Source organism: Lathamus discolor, chromosome 17, assembly GCF_037157495.1.
Source record: "Lathamus discolor isolate bLatDis1 chromosome 17, bLatDis1.hap1, whole genome shotgun sequence".
Lineage (NCBI taxonomy): Eukaryota > Metazoa > Chordata > Aves > Psittaciformes > Psittacidae > Lathamus > Lathamus discolor.
Genome location: NC_088900.1, coordinates 5,899,731 through 5,917,156, shown reverse-complemented (window position 1 = coordinate 5,917,156; position 17,426 = coordinate 5,899,731). Strand labels below are relative to the sequence as shown.

Below are 17,426 nucleotides of genomic sequence, written 5' to 3'. Positions count from 1 at the left end.
TGTTCAGCTAAGAAGATAACATTTTGTGTTACTGATTACAACAATAAAAACACTAAAAGCTCTGTTCCTGTGATCAATTTCTGGAAAGACTTTTGCAAGTTAAAATCAACCTTTCAGATGTCTTTCTCCATTGCATTCACCAGAAACAATGTCAACACAGAAACAGATTAGGTTTCACCTGTACTTAAAACAGAAACTGTTGATAATGCTACTTATAACCACCAGAGTCCCAAATTATTTGCAGGCCAATACTCCTACTCATTGTGCCACAGTTACTTTCAAAAGGAAATTCTGACTATAGCATATACTCCATATATAGTATTTACACACACACACGCATCTTACATTCATACATCTTTTCATTTAGGATAGCAAGCAAAATAGTTTGAAAGCTATCACTCATAGAAACATCTCTACCATTCCCTCAAGTTCATGTTTCAAAATCTCAGAATAAAAAGGTTTGAGTTTCAGATTGTCAGACACTTTCCTTGCTTATAGGAAAGGATGTTCAACGTTAAGGTAACAGAAAAGCTCACCTCTCCTGGATTTGCAGCCAGAACAGAGTACAAGGGTAGCAACTCATTAACGTGTCACCCCATACTGCCCTGAAGTAACAGCTGAACTACGGAACAGAGCAGGCCTAAGAAACCTTGTCATTCTAAAACTTAGCAAACTGAAAATTCCCCCAGTCTTTACACCTTCACAAGTTTTCCAAAGCTATCAAGGCCTACAGTTTTGGCTACTGTATTCGTAAGGCAAGGACTAAACATTTCACCAATATTTTATCTTCCTAATTGCCTGATAATCCTCAGAGTACATTTAATTGAGAGTATCCTGCATCCTGTAGATTACATCATACAATGATGAGTCACTCCCCTTTTAACCCTACCCCCAGTGTTGAGACTCCTTACAAGCCAGGACTGCTCCACATGAAACGCAATGACCAAATGGGACTGTTCTTCCACAAAACACTGCGCTAATTCTCCTGCATTCAGTGTTTCCACTTGAATGGAATAAAAACCCTTTTGAGAACAACAATTCCAGTTCCCCCCCCTCCCCTTTTTTTCTCAGGCACACTATGGGACTCCTCAATGCATGCACAATGCAAATAAGGCAAACTTCCTTTGAAAGAGTGATTAATATGCAAAGACAGCCTGCTTTTTCATGGGATGTGAAGAACCACCACCAAGTATTTCCAAATTCTGAGGTTTCTTCAATTATTCCCAGTGTTTATTTTAAACATAAGATTATGCAATAATACCACACATTAAGACCAATTTGCCAATATTGTGTAAACACTACCAAACTGGCTGTTCATCTTTTGTGTCATATTTAAATGCAGCCTTCAATGTCCTAGATATGAAGGCACTGAAAAAAATGGACTTGGATTTGTGAATCCTCTTCATGTTAAGAAGTTTGCATTTAAACCCCACAGCAAAGAACTGCACTATTTTGTTTTTAAGTAATGTTTGGGGGGGGGCATTAAATAAATCATGAACATTTACAATCTCATAAACTATTTTAAATGACAATTAACTTCCGAACAAATACGCTGCAGTTCCAGTAACATTTAAAGTTAAAATACATGAACCATTTGGAAAAGCCCATTCAGATGTGGAGACATAAATTTTCAATTTCATTTGGATATAATTCTCATCAGTATTTTTTATCATTTATCATTTGGTTAATTACACTTTCTACATACAACTCAGCCAGTATAACTTTCTCCCATAGGAAAGACCTTTCCATTTCAAGATCTGATATACCATACTCAGCCCAAAATGAGCTCAAAATGTAGTCTGAATGTGTTAAGTGACGTTGACTTCTTATTCTCTTTATTTCATACATTTCCTTTAAAGGTCCTTTCCAACCCAAACTATTCTATGTTTCCCAACCTTTTCATACAGGTTTAAACAGTCCCTTTCACATCCACTAACCAACATGGTAAAATACTATTATAAACAAGCCAGTAATCAGTAACTAACATTCTTGTTTGTCTTAAAGATTTCAAGGTTGATACATATCACTGATATAAGCAAACAAAAAGAAAAAAAAAGCAACAAAAAAAGAAATATTTCAATAACCATTTATCAGCACTATTTTATAGCAGTAGCTATACTAAAATCACAGAATCATTGAGATTGGACAGGTCCTCTCGAGATCATCTAGTCCAATAGGGGAAGGCAGCTTCAGCAGGTTACCCAGGAGTCTGTCCAGATGGGTTCTGAATGCCTCCATGGATAGGCAGCTTGTTCCAGGGGAGTGTGTTCCGTTTTCCTACATTCTGACAGGATTTTCTCTATTCCAATTTGTGCCCATTGATTCCTGTCCTGTCATCATTGGATGTCATTGAGGAAAGTCTGGTTTCCTTCTTCATTCCCTCCCATCAGGTATATATCCACACGAATTAAGATCCCTTCAAGTCTTCTCTTTCCAGGCTAAATGGTCTCAGCCTTTTCAGCCTCTCTTCATACAGAAAATGCTCCAGTCCCTTCTGCATCTTTGTGGCCCTTCATGGGACTCCTCCAAGAAGTCTGTATCTATTCTGCAAGGGGAGCCCAGAACTGGACACACCACTCCAAATGCGGCTTTACCAGTGCCAAGTAGATAGATTTTAAGAAAATTAACCTGTCTTTTGTACTTTTAAAATCAATACCTAACTGTCAAAGTACCTATCCTGATTTACTACAACCCAATTATTTTAACAGTCTTAAAAACTTAACTATAAAAAAACCAACATTTTTATTCAAGACATTCTGAAACATTTAAAATGGTCAAGATTTTCTTTACATGCAGTCTGCCCTGGCAAACAATAACCTAATAATGTGATAGATAATTTGTGTTAACTCAAAATAAATCAAATGGTCTCTCCATTCCACGAAATTAACCATTTCACTGGATTTCCAAATTATTTTCCACATCATTCTACCAAGTTTATACTACATCAGGAAACTCCCAGTTTTCACAACACACCCTTGCAGATCGCTGTATCTGTCTTGTCATAAGATCTAGGATGCAAATAGCTAAAGGATCAGCTACAGCACATATCATGTTACTGTCTAGCCTAAACTTAATTTTCTTGCATCAGATTTACAGATATAGGGCTTCCTCCCTGCCATTATAAATTGCTCACAATAAGAGTTGTTGGATCAGTTTCTGCCATTCCCAGGTTTGGGGTCCCTCTGTGACCTGGTGTCAAGCCAGCTGATGCCAAGTTTACTACTGACTTCAGTTGGACACCCCCTTACAGACCTTTGCTTTAATACCTTACCTTTCTGGGCAGCGAAGAAACAGAACCAGCACTAGAAAAGGTGAACAACCAAAGACTTGAACTGAAAATCTCTCCTCCTGATTTTTAAATCTCAGGTCTCATTTTGAACAGAGGAGGAAGTTGAGACATATTTATCATCCGGTGCAAGCATGTTATTTTCTTCAAACATAACATGGCTCCCTTGTTTCTTCTGCAAATATGCAGGTCTAAATGATTACTTGATTAGTCACTTTTAAAGTGTGATGGCTTAAGAATCTGGATAACTCATCCAGCTATTAAGCACAGTACTATGTGAATATACCCACAGCTGCTGCTTCTTGAGAGACTCTAGTATCTTAAAGCAATTTGCACTTGCTTAGCAGGATAAACCTTCCATTGTTAGCTGTTCTCCAAAAATTAGCTTTGCCATCAACAGCTGCCTAAAGATCTGAAGGTATCAGGACTAAGGCTATTGATGTTCTACATTTGTCCAAACTATTAATAGTTTTGCTGAAGTACCTGCATACATCGCTTGAGATAAAATGAAAACTTCAGATGCAAAAGCATACAGTGAGGTCCAAAAAACGCTATAACAGAAACTGTCAGGTAGCCTTGATCATTTTCAAATACGCAGTCATCTACACTGTACATCTCAACATGTTTTGGCACAAGCTTTTTTTTCATTTATCCTTGGAAGGTCTAGAAGCTACAGGTATGATTCACTGTATGGATAGCAATTATCTGCCTTATCATCATCTTGGACAGATACAGGGGAAGCTCCTGGACTTGAACTGGAAGTGGAAAAAAAATATTTTAATATCAAGTTGATCCTTGATTTTTATCTATTCCACTTTCTTTAGGCACCTATATTGTAAACTAAAAACCACAGAAAAACCTTCTTCTGGTACTTAGTAGTGACTGCCTCAGACATTTACAAATGCAATCTATCAGAAGGGCCTGACAGCCTGCCATTTGGCTCTCACGGTAACTTCAAAAGGCAACGTTCCTAATGAGCAGCTGCAGTGGGGAAGCTGCATTTCAACACCATGAACTGAAAGGGCATAATGGCACTACCGCCAAACCTACCTAATTTACATCCCTTTGCATTAGCAAGGGCTTTAAACGATGGTAATGTGTTTTCCTAAACAAAAGAAGCCAGAGCCATCATAGATCTGACCTTCAAATTTGTTTCTGTGATTTTTATGTCTCAAAGTCTATTTGCCTGGTGGCTCTTTTTTCCCTCCAGGCCTCGAGTGTTGCAATGATAACCGACACATCAGTCCTATGAAAACATGCGCAAAGGACACCACTCAGGAAAGTGGAGATGCCTGGGAGCTGTAGTTCTCTTTACAAAGACACCTTCATTCAAGTCATTCCCAGGCATTCTCCTTGGTTTAGACAGCTATTGTAAGAAACAATTTTGTTTCCTGAATGTTTTCAAACTTTTAGATTTACGATTACATTGCTTTACTTATTTAATCTCACATTTCAGATCTCTGTGAACATACAGAATTGAGAAAACAACAAAGACACCATCTTTTCACTGCACCTGAAAAATACTGTAATGGCACCTAGTTGAATTCTTTCTGATAGTTCCCTGCATAAAAGCTACACACTTCTGAATTAGATCACTTCTCCCAGTATGCTTACACAGGCATTTCTGGAAGTTCATAATATCTTACTATTTGCAAGTGGTGAGTGAAGTGTAGAACAGAATTAGAATTATTATTGATAGATCAAATCACATTTAAGTATACTGCCATGCTAAACCAATGCTTCAAAAGCCACGTAAGAAAAACAATAAAAGAATTTTGTGTTCTCTATATAAACAGTATCATCAGGTGTATTAAATAATGAGTTAAAATGCAGGATGGCCTTTTAAATGGCAAAATAAAATGTGCTTTTGTCTCTTACTAGAGCTATTTTTCTGTTCCTCGCAGACTGATGGCAGCAGATGCACTATTCCCTCCTCCTCCCCCATCAATTGGTTCTGCTTTCCTGCCAGCAAGTCAAAATAATTCTATAGCACTACCCCCCCAAAAAAAACCCTGAAACAACAAAACAACCAAACACACACACCCCACCAAAAAAGAAACAACCAAAAAATATCTCACACCATGCATTTCCTGTCAACAAGAAACCAGTTACTTCTACCCAATGGCAGAAAAGTCTATCATTAAAACACATTTCTGGAGATGAGCCATGAAAAGTGAAGGCGCTTTCATCCTGGACAGCAGCCACTATCTTTAACACTCAAAACCAGGGTATTCAGTAAATTACTGTTATAGCTAATATACCTAAAAAAGAAAAAAACCAAAACCACACCATTCCCAAAATTGAACAGCTAAGCCAGGCCTTTTCAAGTTCAAACATCAAGAGGATAAAATTTATACAAAATACTCTCTGTTATTAGGAAACCATACTGCTCAGGATGTAAATGAAAGAAGGGGAGGCACCTATAAACCAGCTTGTAAATTATTAGAAAAAGTTTTAATTGAGTAGTAGATTAAATAAATCATCACTACCACAGGCCAAAATGTGTACAAAATGTGGAATTATTCTAAAAGATGTAAAAGCATCATTTTCTTCTGAACCTACCACATATCCATGGCTCAGACAACAGTCTCTTCAGGGATTCCTCCCTAATAAGCATCTATCTCTTTCCTCCTCTTACATTTAAGCTACTATAAAGCTGTAGTTAGGGTTTCTTTATTAGCATCATCATAGCTGCTCCCCCCCCTTTCACTGACGTTTCTTTCAATATCATAGCTTCCAAAGCCCAAAGCAATAACCTTTCTTCTCCCATCACAAATTGTGGTGAGGTCAGCTGGGGAAAAAAGAAGGGACAAGCTTTAGCAGACCAAAGCATCCTTTAGCGTGTAAAGCATAACTGATGTGTTGGGTGCTGTTTTTATCATAAACAGTGCTGCTGCTTTGTTCTAGCTTTTTAATATTTTATTTGGTTTTTGTATTCTCCATTTTATGCTGATTTCACAGTCCAGTTCCAGCTGTGCAACTCCCTAGGCACTCTATGCATTTGTAATTATTATTATTGGATAAACATGTATTTGAGTGGGGCAACAGATGAGATGCAGATAATTTTTCTTTGCTTACTCCCATCTACTTGCCCTGAAAAAATAAAAAGAAATGCTTTATTCTCCCCTCCCACAGCTGAGAAAGCCTGTGTGAATGTGTCAAGAGAGGCAATAGCTACAGAATCACATATAGTAGTCTGGCGTTTTATAATGCTTGAGATCAAGAATGTATGCAGAGATGGTGATTGAAGGGTGTGGCTGAGCCAGATGCAGAGCTGGCTACCAGGAGGAACTGTGCTAAAAATGGAAAGCCAACACACCCCCAGTTTGTAATTTATAGCCTATATATAACATAAAGGTTTAAATTATAACAAAGAGAAGCTATACAGTAACGCTTATGACACAGGAGAGTTGCGTATCATTAAGAACAGTTTTTGGGCTGATGTTAAACAGGTGGCTTGATTTGGCAACAGACTTGAGCACACTGGTGGCAGTGGTCCGCCATGACAGGAGCTGGAATTAAGCCACAACAAGATAGCAATTCTTACTACATGAGCAGGCAGAGCTACAGCAGAAGTAATTGCTTAAGGAGATAAAGAATCGCCAGTATGGGAATGAGGCAGTGAGTGGCAATAGTAGTTAAGGACAGCACTGAAGCAAGGGGTGAAAAGCTGTGCAAGTGAGGTCTGTAACAGCAATGATGGGAAGGAATAACTGGGGTGATGCACTGGGGTACACTGCAAGGACACAGAAATGGGTACAAGAGCTATCCCGTGACAGCAGGGATCTGGAGAGCGAGCTTTTCTGAGATAGCAACAGCAGTAATTGGGAAGTAGTTATGAAACCATGAGCTGAGAAAAGACTGCACGTAGTAAAGGCAATGACAGTTCTGAGGTAAAGATAGCAGGGACAATCAGTGTGGGTGCTTCAGGCCACGATGCTTGCCGGGGGGGGGGGGGGGGGGCTGGAGAGGGAGAGCGTTTGACGAGCTGTAGAACAGGACAGGGAGAAAACACTCATACAGCCAAGAGTGGGCGCAGAAGGCTCTGGGGAACACTTTCTAGTGGGTGTGCGTAAGGACAAGGAGCTTAGGGCAACCAGGCTCGCTGCAGGATGGCGAAAGGAACGCGGTCTCGCTGGCAGAGGGGGCGGCGTCAACACAGGCGTGGCCGTAACCGCACCCAACCAACCTGCCGTCTCCCGGGGCAAGGCGGGGCCGGCACGGGGCCTTCACCGACGATAGCGACCCAAGCGCCGTTCCCTCTCGGGACCGCCCGCTCCCTTAATAGCACCGGCCCTCTGCCGGCGCCCCCCCGTCACGGCTCCCCTCCGCTTTTCTGCTTTCTTTCTTACAGTTGCTCCAGCCCCCGCCTCTAACTGCGATCGCATCTCTCCCCTCCCCGCGCCCGCTGCAATCTCTGCCCCGCACATGCACCGCTTGCAAGAAGGAGGGCGGATGGGCGGCGGCGGAGGCGGACACCGCCGCGTAGCACAGTAGCATCCTCAAGGTTCACAATGAAAGCCGACGCGACAAGGAAAATCCACCGCCTCCTCGCACGGTGACACCATTAACACAGCGCACGTAGCATCCTCTCCGCTTCGCTCGCGTCCTCCTTCCCCATCCCCATTGTCTGGGATTTACTTCACATCAAAAGCCCAGCCCGGGGGAGGCGGGTTCCTGCGGTGGGAGCGATTCCTCCCGTCGCACCCGCGGACAGCAGCGCCAGAGAGCAGAAGAAACCGTTCGCTCACACCCTTCTCACCTATCCTCCTCCTCCTCCCCCCTCCGCGTTCTTCTGTCAAATTCGCACAGCCCGAGCCATCTTGCCCCTCCCGTTCCCACGACAGCCAACAATGCGTGCCAACCAGCCGCCCCATCCCGCACACCGGGTGCGGCTGGGGGGGGACCCCACCACGGGCTGTCTCCCTTGCCAAACCCAGCAGCAGCGTAAAGCAGGGCAGCGGCGGCGGGGTCCGCCCGACCCCATTGTTTGCGCGGCCGGGTCCCGGCACTACCCCGCCCCAGACCCCAGCAGCTCCCCGCCGCCCCGGCGTACCTGCGGTTCCAAGCAAAACCAACGTCCAGGGCAACACGGTGGCTAGCAGCATCGCAGCCGACCGAGGGGACAGGGAACCGGTCGTGAAACAGCCTTTTCCTGCAGCTCGGAAGAAACGCAGCTCGCTTCTTTTACGTTTATTTTCCCTTTTCCCCCTCTCGCCTTCCCTCGCCGCTCCTCCCGCTGCCGGCCGCGCTCCGTCTCCGTTACGGCGCGCTCCCCACACCGCCTTCTGCCGGCTGCGCTCCGGCCGCGTCCCGGCGCCGCCGCACTGACTGACAGGCGGCCTCAGCACCGCGGCCCGGATCCCTGCGCCACCGGCCTGGCGCGGCGGCGGGCACCGCCGTGTTCTTCCACCCGCGCCCGCCTCAAATAGTACAGCTCAGCCCGCGAACAGAGGGTCCAAAGCTCCGAGGGGCGCTGCCGGTCCCCTGCGAAATGCGGTGCGGATCACGGAGTCGGCGCCCGACCGGCGGAGGAGGCTCCCGGGCTCGGGAGCTCTGAGGCTCGGGGCAGGGCGGCGGCGGTGGTCCCTTAGGGGGTGACTTACTGCCATACAGGGGGAACTGATCAGTGCGAGGCTTTGATTTTCTCCCCGGTCTGGCCTGCATATGCATAAGGAAGTACCTGCAGGAAGGCAGGTGGGAAACCAAGACAGCAAGGAAAGGACATTTTGTCAATCCCCTACACTTTGTGCAGGCTTTTGTTCCATTTTTGTATTAGGGTGCCAACCAGAGCCTACTCAGAAGGCACAGAGCCAGGAGTTCTCACAGTTCTCCGAGTCTCAGGAGTTGTCATAGCTTTGCCATCTCACTTGTGGCAAAAGCCAGGACAGAACTGTGGGTGAAGAAATGCTGGGTGAAGGAAGGAGGATGCCCACTTTTTGAACCATTTCTGCTAGGCCTCCCTTCACATGGCTCCCTCCAAGTATCCCCAACTCACACAAACAGTACGCTAAAGCTGTTCTAATGAGTTACATGTTTGTTCACATACACAGGATATCTTGAAGTTAAACTTGTACACACCAACACCCACAGCAGCAGCTCTTCAAGATCTGAGAAGCAGTGGACACTCAGCTACAGTATCATGGATCATGTGATTTCAATAGGGGGTTTACAGAAAAAAGATAATGGTGGAAGTCCATTTTGAACTAGATTTATATTACAATCAACAAAGCTGGTCTTTGTCAGATTGTCATATCTTAACAGTGGTCCTCCAGCAGCTTCCTAAACTACAGGGATTGCTAAGAGCCCTCATTACTTGAGCATAGTATTTACTTGCTTTGGGATCAGTGCTTTAAGACAGAGAAAGTTCTTAGGAAAAAACAATAAAATTTAAGTTTTGTTTTATTCAGGTGTAGCCTACAGTTTATGTTTTCATTTCATTAGTATTAGAAAAAAAGCACTTAAACTGAAGTAGTTGTTTGTCATAACATGCAAAATAATTTGGCTTAGTTGGCTAATTGTAGTTGCCATTTAAAATGAAATTAAAAATACCTGGAGTAGTTGTGAACACGTAAGGACTGCTAATGACAGACATTTTAGCAGAAAACTGCCAGGTAGACACCATTTAGGCAGAGAATAGATTGCTTAGATAAACTGACAATACCCTTTGAACACAATTTGACACCAGTATTTCAACAATATTATAATTCAGTCAGTCCATTCCAGTATTTTGCTGTTAGTGGACCCAAGGATCATTCCAGGCCAGATCATATTCTTTTATCCTTTTCTGCTTGAGCAATCCCTTCCCCCTTTTCATTTTATAAAAACCTTTCTCTAAAAGAAACAACAAAATTGCTTATTGCACTGTGATTGAAAACATGCCTTCTCTGCTCCTTTGGTCTACCTAGCCTCATACTGGATTGATTATCTGCAGAGAGCAACCTTGCTCAACCATGCCATGGGCCATTACTTGACTCCCTCCTCTCCCAATTCACACCAGTCCCCACTATCCTGCAGACAAACATTCTTGGACTGTGTATTTCCCCTTCACCTCCAACATAAGGTCACTCATCCAGGAAGATTCCAGTATTAAATTCAGATTTTTCAGGTCATACAGATGCTCAGCTCAGACCTTTTTGGAATAGAAAACCAGCCTCTCACTAAGAGTATTTGTTTGTGATAACCCTCAGAAGAAAAAAATATTCTTCATCCTGAAAATAGCCAATCTCTGAACACATTAGGTAGTGTGCTCTTTATGATGAGAGGAAAAGTAAGCTTGCATCTGTTATCACACAACTTTAGCAGATTAAATCAACTAGTGGCTGTATGAGAGTGGCAGGATCTCTTATCTATCAAACCAGAACATCTTGCAAGACTCCCACCTTGTTTCTCCGTCCTTTCAACTGCCAGTTGACAAATGTGGATAAACATACTTGTGAGCCATCTGCTTTCTCCTTGGGTCTTCCCTCCTCTCTGCCATCAACTTTCTCAATGAGCTTGTCCCCGAAAAAAGTAACCCCCAAAGATAAAAAAACATGGTTTCATGAGGTGTGGTCTTATTTTATACTGTCTCCACCAGCTGGATTTCCAGCACTAGGGAGTTTCTGAGTCTCTATCCTGAGCAGTTAAATAAACTCTTTTGCATTCAGCCAGATTAGTGTCCAATCACTTCCTACAGAGCAAAGAGACTGGGATGCCATATTGTTATTAGTACTGTCAGAAGTAGTTTGTAGAATTAGTTCTGGTTCCCAGAGGTCTTACACAAGTATCTATTTCTTTCCATTCACTACAAAGAACACCCAGATAGCTACCTTGTAAAAATTACACTTATAGCATTCATAATAAGAGATCTGGGAGTGCACAGGTCATTATATATTGAACAAGGAAGCTATAACACTAACTCATAAGATGCAACTGTCCATTTTTATAAGCAGACTTTCCTATGAAATCTGTCATCATCTCAGCAATACAGCAAAATACTTGCAAAACAGTACTTGTATGTGTTGAACTATAGTCTCACACAGAACATTTAATCTAAGGCAACTCTTTTCCCTAAAAGCTGACATTGCATAACATTGGAACAAAAAGATATGTGAAGAAAGATTGTTACATAGAAGTAATAGCATGAATTATTATATACTGAGTAGTTTGTATTAGAGATAGTCTGTCTTTATTTCGATTGAGTAATCCTTCAACCAGTAATCCTCAGGGTAAGTAAAAGAAAGTACTCACGTAGAAGTCAGTGTAATAAACATCCCAATCCCTCTCCAACACTGTGACAGAGCGGAGTACAGGAGAAGCAAGGGGCACCATTTCACTTGTAGCAGCATTCCAAAAACATGAACTACAAGTACATTACCTGAAACATCTCCCCCCCCCTTTTTTTTTACCATTAATAGATGTGTATGGGCCATGTGCAAGCATTTCTTTTCCTTAATCTATAAATTAAAAATGGTATATCGCACAAATCAATAATGGAAACAAGTTTCAGTTATTGACTTCATTGGGTAGTTTGCACAAAAATGAACAGGCAATTTGGATCAAGTTTATTCCCAGGTTTAAAAACAGCAGCAATGGTATCTCTGTTAAATTAATGCTACTTCTACTATGCAAATACGAGAACAAGTAAACTAGATATTTAACTATAAAGGCATTTCACATAGTAGGTGGAGCTTCAGCATCATAGAAACATTGCAAAATAACCCTCTGTAGGCAGCATTCCCCTTTTCCTGACACTGGTTCACTGGTTGGTATTTGAGGCAGAATTATTACAGGATACACTGGAAATTCTCTATGACTTGAAAGCATCGTGTGGGGTCAAGAGAGGACTTCAGCTGTCAGACAAAAGAAATAACATAGCAGACAGTTATGTTTTGTAGTCAGTCTTTGAGAAAAGTTTACTATCTAAAATTGCTACTGAGGTCAAATCCCAAGATTCAGACCTGATGCAACAGGACAGTAATAGCCATTGCTATAATGACAGCTGTTGTACGTTCATCATTGAAAAGCAACATAAATAACTTTTATCAATTTGCCCCTTATGCTAGCATCATTAAGGAGAGGTAGTCTGCAAAGAATTACTTGGGGTTTTCTGTGGGAACCATTAGACCCAGATTTAAAAACCACAAAGTAGACTTACTACTCATTTGTAGGCTACAGAAAATGGGCATAATTAGTGGCACGCTAAGGGAATGCACTTCAATAGTCTCTCTGGTCAAAGCATTGCTCCATGCTGCGTATTTATTATGATGGATAACACCACTACACAAAATGCACCTCAAATCAATATTTTTCTTCACAGGTAGGCAATACAAGCACATAATACACGTCCCTTAAAATATCCTTCTCTTTGTCACAGAGTATTTTGTAAGGGAGCCTTAAAGAAAAAAAAAAAGTATCTTTCCTTCCTCTTTTAGATAGTAAGGCTTTACAAAACTAACTATTAAGGCTCTTCTGGTGAGGTCATAAACCACAGGCACGAAAAACAAGTAATCAGAATTTGAGAGGTAAAATTACAGTCCAGAAATTCAGAGTCTTGGCAATAAAACCATCTTTATACCTGGAAAAAACTCTAACACTGATCTCAGCATTTGTCCTACTCTGGGATTCAGCTTGTCACAGCTGTGCACATTGGTAATTGTTCCATGCACAGAACTAAGAAAATATGCACATGACTGCTGTTAACCCATTCATGAAAATATCCAGGCAAAGAGACTTAATAAAGATCGTATGTCAGTTTGACACACAATGGAACTGTCATCCGCAATCTAATGGCATTCTTAGACATTTTCTGGCAGTTTCTTCCCATATAGTTTTGGAAATAAATCTTCCATCTTTGAAGTGACAACTTTAAATTTAATGTGTATGCTTCCATGTATAAAATGACTACACTTACAGTGTGCAGTAAATGTCTCATTTTAATCTTTTTATTCTGTCCAGTCAAATCTGATGTTTCAATTCAGAAGAGAGACTCTCAGCTGATCAGAATCACAGAAAACAAGGGGGTTTTAAGGACTACATCAGGATTAATTGCCTGTTCTTTTACACTCTTTCCATAGTATCACTAGTATTTGTTTTAATTTGAAGCATTACAGTTAGCCAAGGCATTTAAAGCATATCCATCACCCAGTGCCTCTAAATAATAGCATAACCATCACATACCTAGCTATTTTAAAAGATCAGCTGTTCTACTTTCACTTATACTAATGTTAATGAGAAGACTCACCATCATGTTATGCGGAGTAATACAAGTGTAAAACCAGTATACTCAAAAGTAGAATAGAAGATACTAGAACATTAGGATGTCTCTGGCTGAACATTTGGTAGCAAATAATAAATGGTTATCTTAATTGGAAAAATCCATCCCTCAATCTGCTTTTATTTAAAAAAGTATAAATATGCCTGACAGGAACATTCAAGAGCATACAAAAGTTACGAGAAACCACATTCTATCAACATGGAGCTCCATTTCACATTTAGTCACAAGCTAAACAGATTTTTTTCCACTGAACATATATCTAAAGCATAAATGACCAGAGTTGCTACAGTTAGCAACTTAATGAATGTTTCCCCATCCCCAAGCAGTAAACAAGTTACCCATGAGTCAGCATAAAAGGTCTTTTATAACCCTTAGCTCCTCTTCTTCCTTGCCACAAGAGTGGTACCTGCTTCCTTCCAAACAGGGCAAAGGTAGCTCCTTCGAACTCAAGGCTCCAGAATCTGCATCTTGCCATTCTTTCCATTTCCGCACAAGCAAATCGTACCAAGTAGGTGACATAGTAAACAGAATAATGCAATGGGGGATGTGTGCAAGTTATAAATAAAACATAAGCTTCCGTCTTCATTAGGGGAGAAAATACTACCAGGGAATACATGGAGATTTGAAACTATGTCAGTAAAGGAAACGCAATGTTAAAGAAGGAATAATAGCTCTGCAAACAGGTTTTTTATTGTTTTGTAACTGGCATACAGCATGTATTTTGGAGAATACCCATCTGCACTGTAGCCCGAGAAGACTGCCAGTTGCTGGGGATATTTCCCCTTAGAAGACTTGGTGCTATGAAACTTCATGCTCAAAATCCCTTCCATCAGACCCAAAAGAGGGTCTTCAGCTTCCTACTAGGAGTCTTCACTGTTCCCCTTAGTTCCTATTATTTACACCCTGCTCTTAAAGAGTAACCAGAAGGCTTTGTCCTCTGCTGTTCCACAAACTGTCCAGTTGTATCACCAGCTAAAGAATTGCAGCTACCTCTGAAGTCAAGTTCTCTGAAACAACTTGAGCAGTACCAGTACTGTGCTTGAAACTTCCCTCTAGCTGAAAGGCAGCTAAGCAGGATTATGCTGATTGCATAAAAAAACCCACAGGTAGACAGTCACTCAAACAGAAGGAAAAATTCCATTTAAAAACCACCCCTGAGCATAGTTGAAGGCAACATGCAGCATTTTCTCCTGCCTTTCAGGGTTACCTTCTGTTTCCTCAGCATTTTTAGCTGCAGCTAGATTTAAGGCATAGAAGATTAAGGCTAGTAACAGAATCTCAACCTCTGATTTTGTTTTCAGCCTTATATGTCTCTCAAAACATTTTAGAGAGGATAAAAATATGAGGAAAGTAATGTTTCTATTTTTGCATAATGATCTTAAGATGGTGCTGAAATGCAGTGAGAAAGAAAAGGTCCTAAAAATGTCTTGCTGTTGAGGCAGATTCATTGTTCTTGAACTGAATAGGTCCTCTGCTTTATTACCAAAGACTGGATTGAGGCTTGGGGATGCATAATATCCTGGAACCAGATCAGGTTGTTTTGAGGCAACTACTCAGACACATCTGGGTAGTTGCCTCATTCAGGATGTTAAAAGTTCAGCTCTGAAATCTTTTGGCATTACATTAATATTTTAATCTTTGCCATAACCACTCTGGTAGCATACATAAGGTGCATGTTCTCTTGTGAGAATCACCAAGTGATGCCAATACAGCTGTTTCCTATTCAATCCAGATTATGTTTTTCAAAGCTTTGTCTGGTGAATCTTGCCTTCATTTCTGAAGTCAGTTTTTATCACTGCAGTTCTTGCACTGTAATCTCCAATCCAGATTAGTATTAAATAAATTCCTGAATACCAAATGATAGATGCAGACAAGCTCTCCATGCACTTGCAGGGCAGGGCATTGTCTTACATAAAGCATTTCACATTAGTAGATGTGGCAGTTCGTATTTACACATACAGGTAAAAGGTCTTAGGCTAGCATAAATGCTAATCAGGCTGTCACAATAGGATTATGGTGGTGTCTGGGGTGCATGGTATTAGCTCTCTTCACAGGATAAGTTTCATCTCTAACAAGGTAGTTGTTAGGTAACACATAAATGGCTCTGTGCCTATAGTAGTAACATGAGCAATACAAGACAATGCAAGATGATGCATTTCTTTTGCAGATGTCTACCATCTGCAAAGCGACACCAGCTTTTTTTGGAGAAGGGCTGTGCTCCTTATGAGAGGGGGAAAAAAAAAGAGAAGACTTGCTAACAGTCAGAATCCTCTTTGAAGACTTCAAAATCTTAGTCATGGAGGACAGTTGGGGACATACGCTGCATTTGGCAGTCAGTTTGTCCCTAGGGTACATAACTTCAGGCATAAAGTCTAATCTAGATCAAGGGAGTTCTTTGTTTCTAAGTATGTATTGGACCACTACTTATAAGCATGACTGTTTTCAGCATCCTAGTCAGGACCATAAACAATCTAACTGGTTTTCCTAAGAGTATCTGTGAGACAATTCACCATAATTCTCTATTCTGCACTGAGCAAAAATTTTTATTTGCAATGACAGAACAATTAGAACAGAAGTCAAACTCCATATAAGAAAACAGGGTCCACATGACATGTGATTTCTGACAGAGAACAGAAGCACAGAACATACTAACTGTCCTGATGGTACCAGGTCAAACTGTATTAAAGGCTATTAAATATTGTATTTCATGTGACAAATCTAAAATGTGATTCGCTCTTTCAAGACTATTTAATGTTACAAAGCTTTTGTATCTTGCTCTCTTTGGCCATTTTTAGGGTTATTTTCTTAATATGCCAATTCCGTATTAGAAGGGATGTAAAACCTTTTCTTCTGAAAGTCAAGCTATCCTAACAGAGACGTTTTCTGAATGGAAGTCATTGCCTTTCTACAGTGCACACTCCCTTTCTATTTCCTTTTTCTTAACCCTAAAACAGCCCCTTGGGCATTCTAACCTCCATTGGCACAAGCACTATATCAGAGGAAATGACTCATAATTACACCAGCAATCAATATCTACAATGCATTTCTTTCCTAGTATTACTAAGAGTCAGATATACCCATATAAGCAGGCCATTAAATATAGCCATTTGTAACATGCTTAAGTTTGATACCAGCATTTACTTTATAAAAGATAAAATGGTTATGAAAGCTGTTGCAGTGGGCAAGGAAATCACACTGCCAATTTTGCAGTTTTCCATCTTGTGTATCTGACCAAGCTTGATTTCTATAATAATCCTACCAACAAGAGCCTTCTGATCCTGGGGGCAGTCGAGAGACTATGTGCCTAGCATCAGGTTGATATTTCTGTAGCAGTATTTGACTTTAAATGTACCTGTGCATTCTTGAAGTATTAATAAATCAGCAATGTGGTAGCAAATACTAAAGGGTCACATTTATACAAAATGCCAGTGTTCCCTAAGGTACATAACCTACTTCACATAGTTCTTCCGAGTTGCTCCTTAAAGTTAACTGGAAACCTGTGTAAAATGAAAGAAATTGTTGAAGGCTTCCCTGAGGCTTGCAAGAAAAAACCTTGTAGAGGTTCTCTAGGGCACAGGGGACACTTGGGTTCTGTGACTACTGAAGTTTCTCTACCAAGAATTTTGTAGAGTAGCAGCAGAAAATTTGACATTGCCTTGTTTCACTTTACCTTACTTGCACTTGAAGGTGCTGGGTGAAAGCTCAGGAGCCTGGTGGTCTTCTAAAACTATTTACAGTACTTGGCTTATCTCATTTTCTTGTTCTCCCCTTATCAGCTCTTGCACCATCTTTACAGACACTTGCATAGCAAACGCTATTCTTCTTTTTTCTTCCAAGATTAAGTGCCAAAGCAGTACATATGAGCTGAACTTGTGCCATTTT

At 41.2% G+C, this 17,426-nt stretch overlaps 1 protein-coding gene across 3 annotated transcripts in view; it reads right to left on the bottom strand.

The window, feature by feature from the left end:
* The window catches only part of NCAM1 (neural cell adhesion molecule 1), a 104,763-nt gene extending 96,038 nt beyond the window's left edge, over positions 1 to 8,725 (bottom strand). Inside the window, exon 1 of one of the 3 annotated variants that reach the window (XM_065697077.1) lies at positions 8,343 to 8,725. In XM_065697077.1, the coding sequence (XP_065553149.1) occupies positions 8,343 to 8,394 (52 nt within the window). In that variant the 5' untranslated portion in view covers positions 8,395 to 8,725. The remainder of the gene's footprint in view (positions 1 to 8,342) is intronic. The other 2 variants (XM_065697079.1, XM_065697078.1) reach the window with 2 other exon arrangements.
* Positions 8,726 to 17,426: the final 8,701 nt, after the last annotated feature.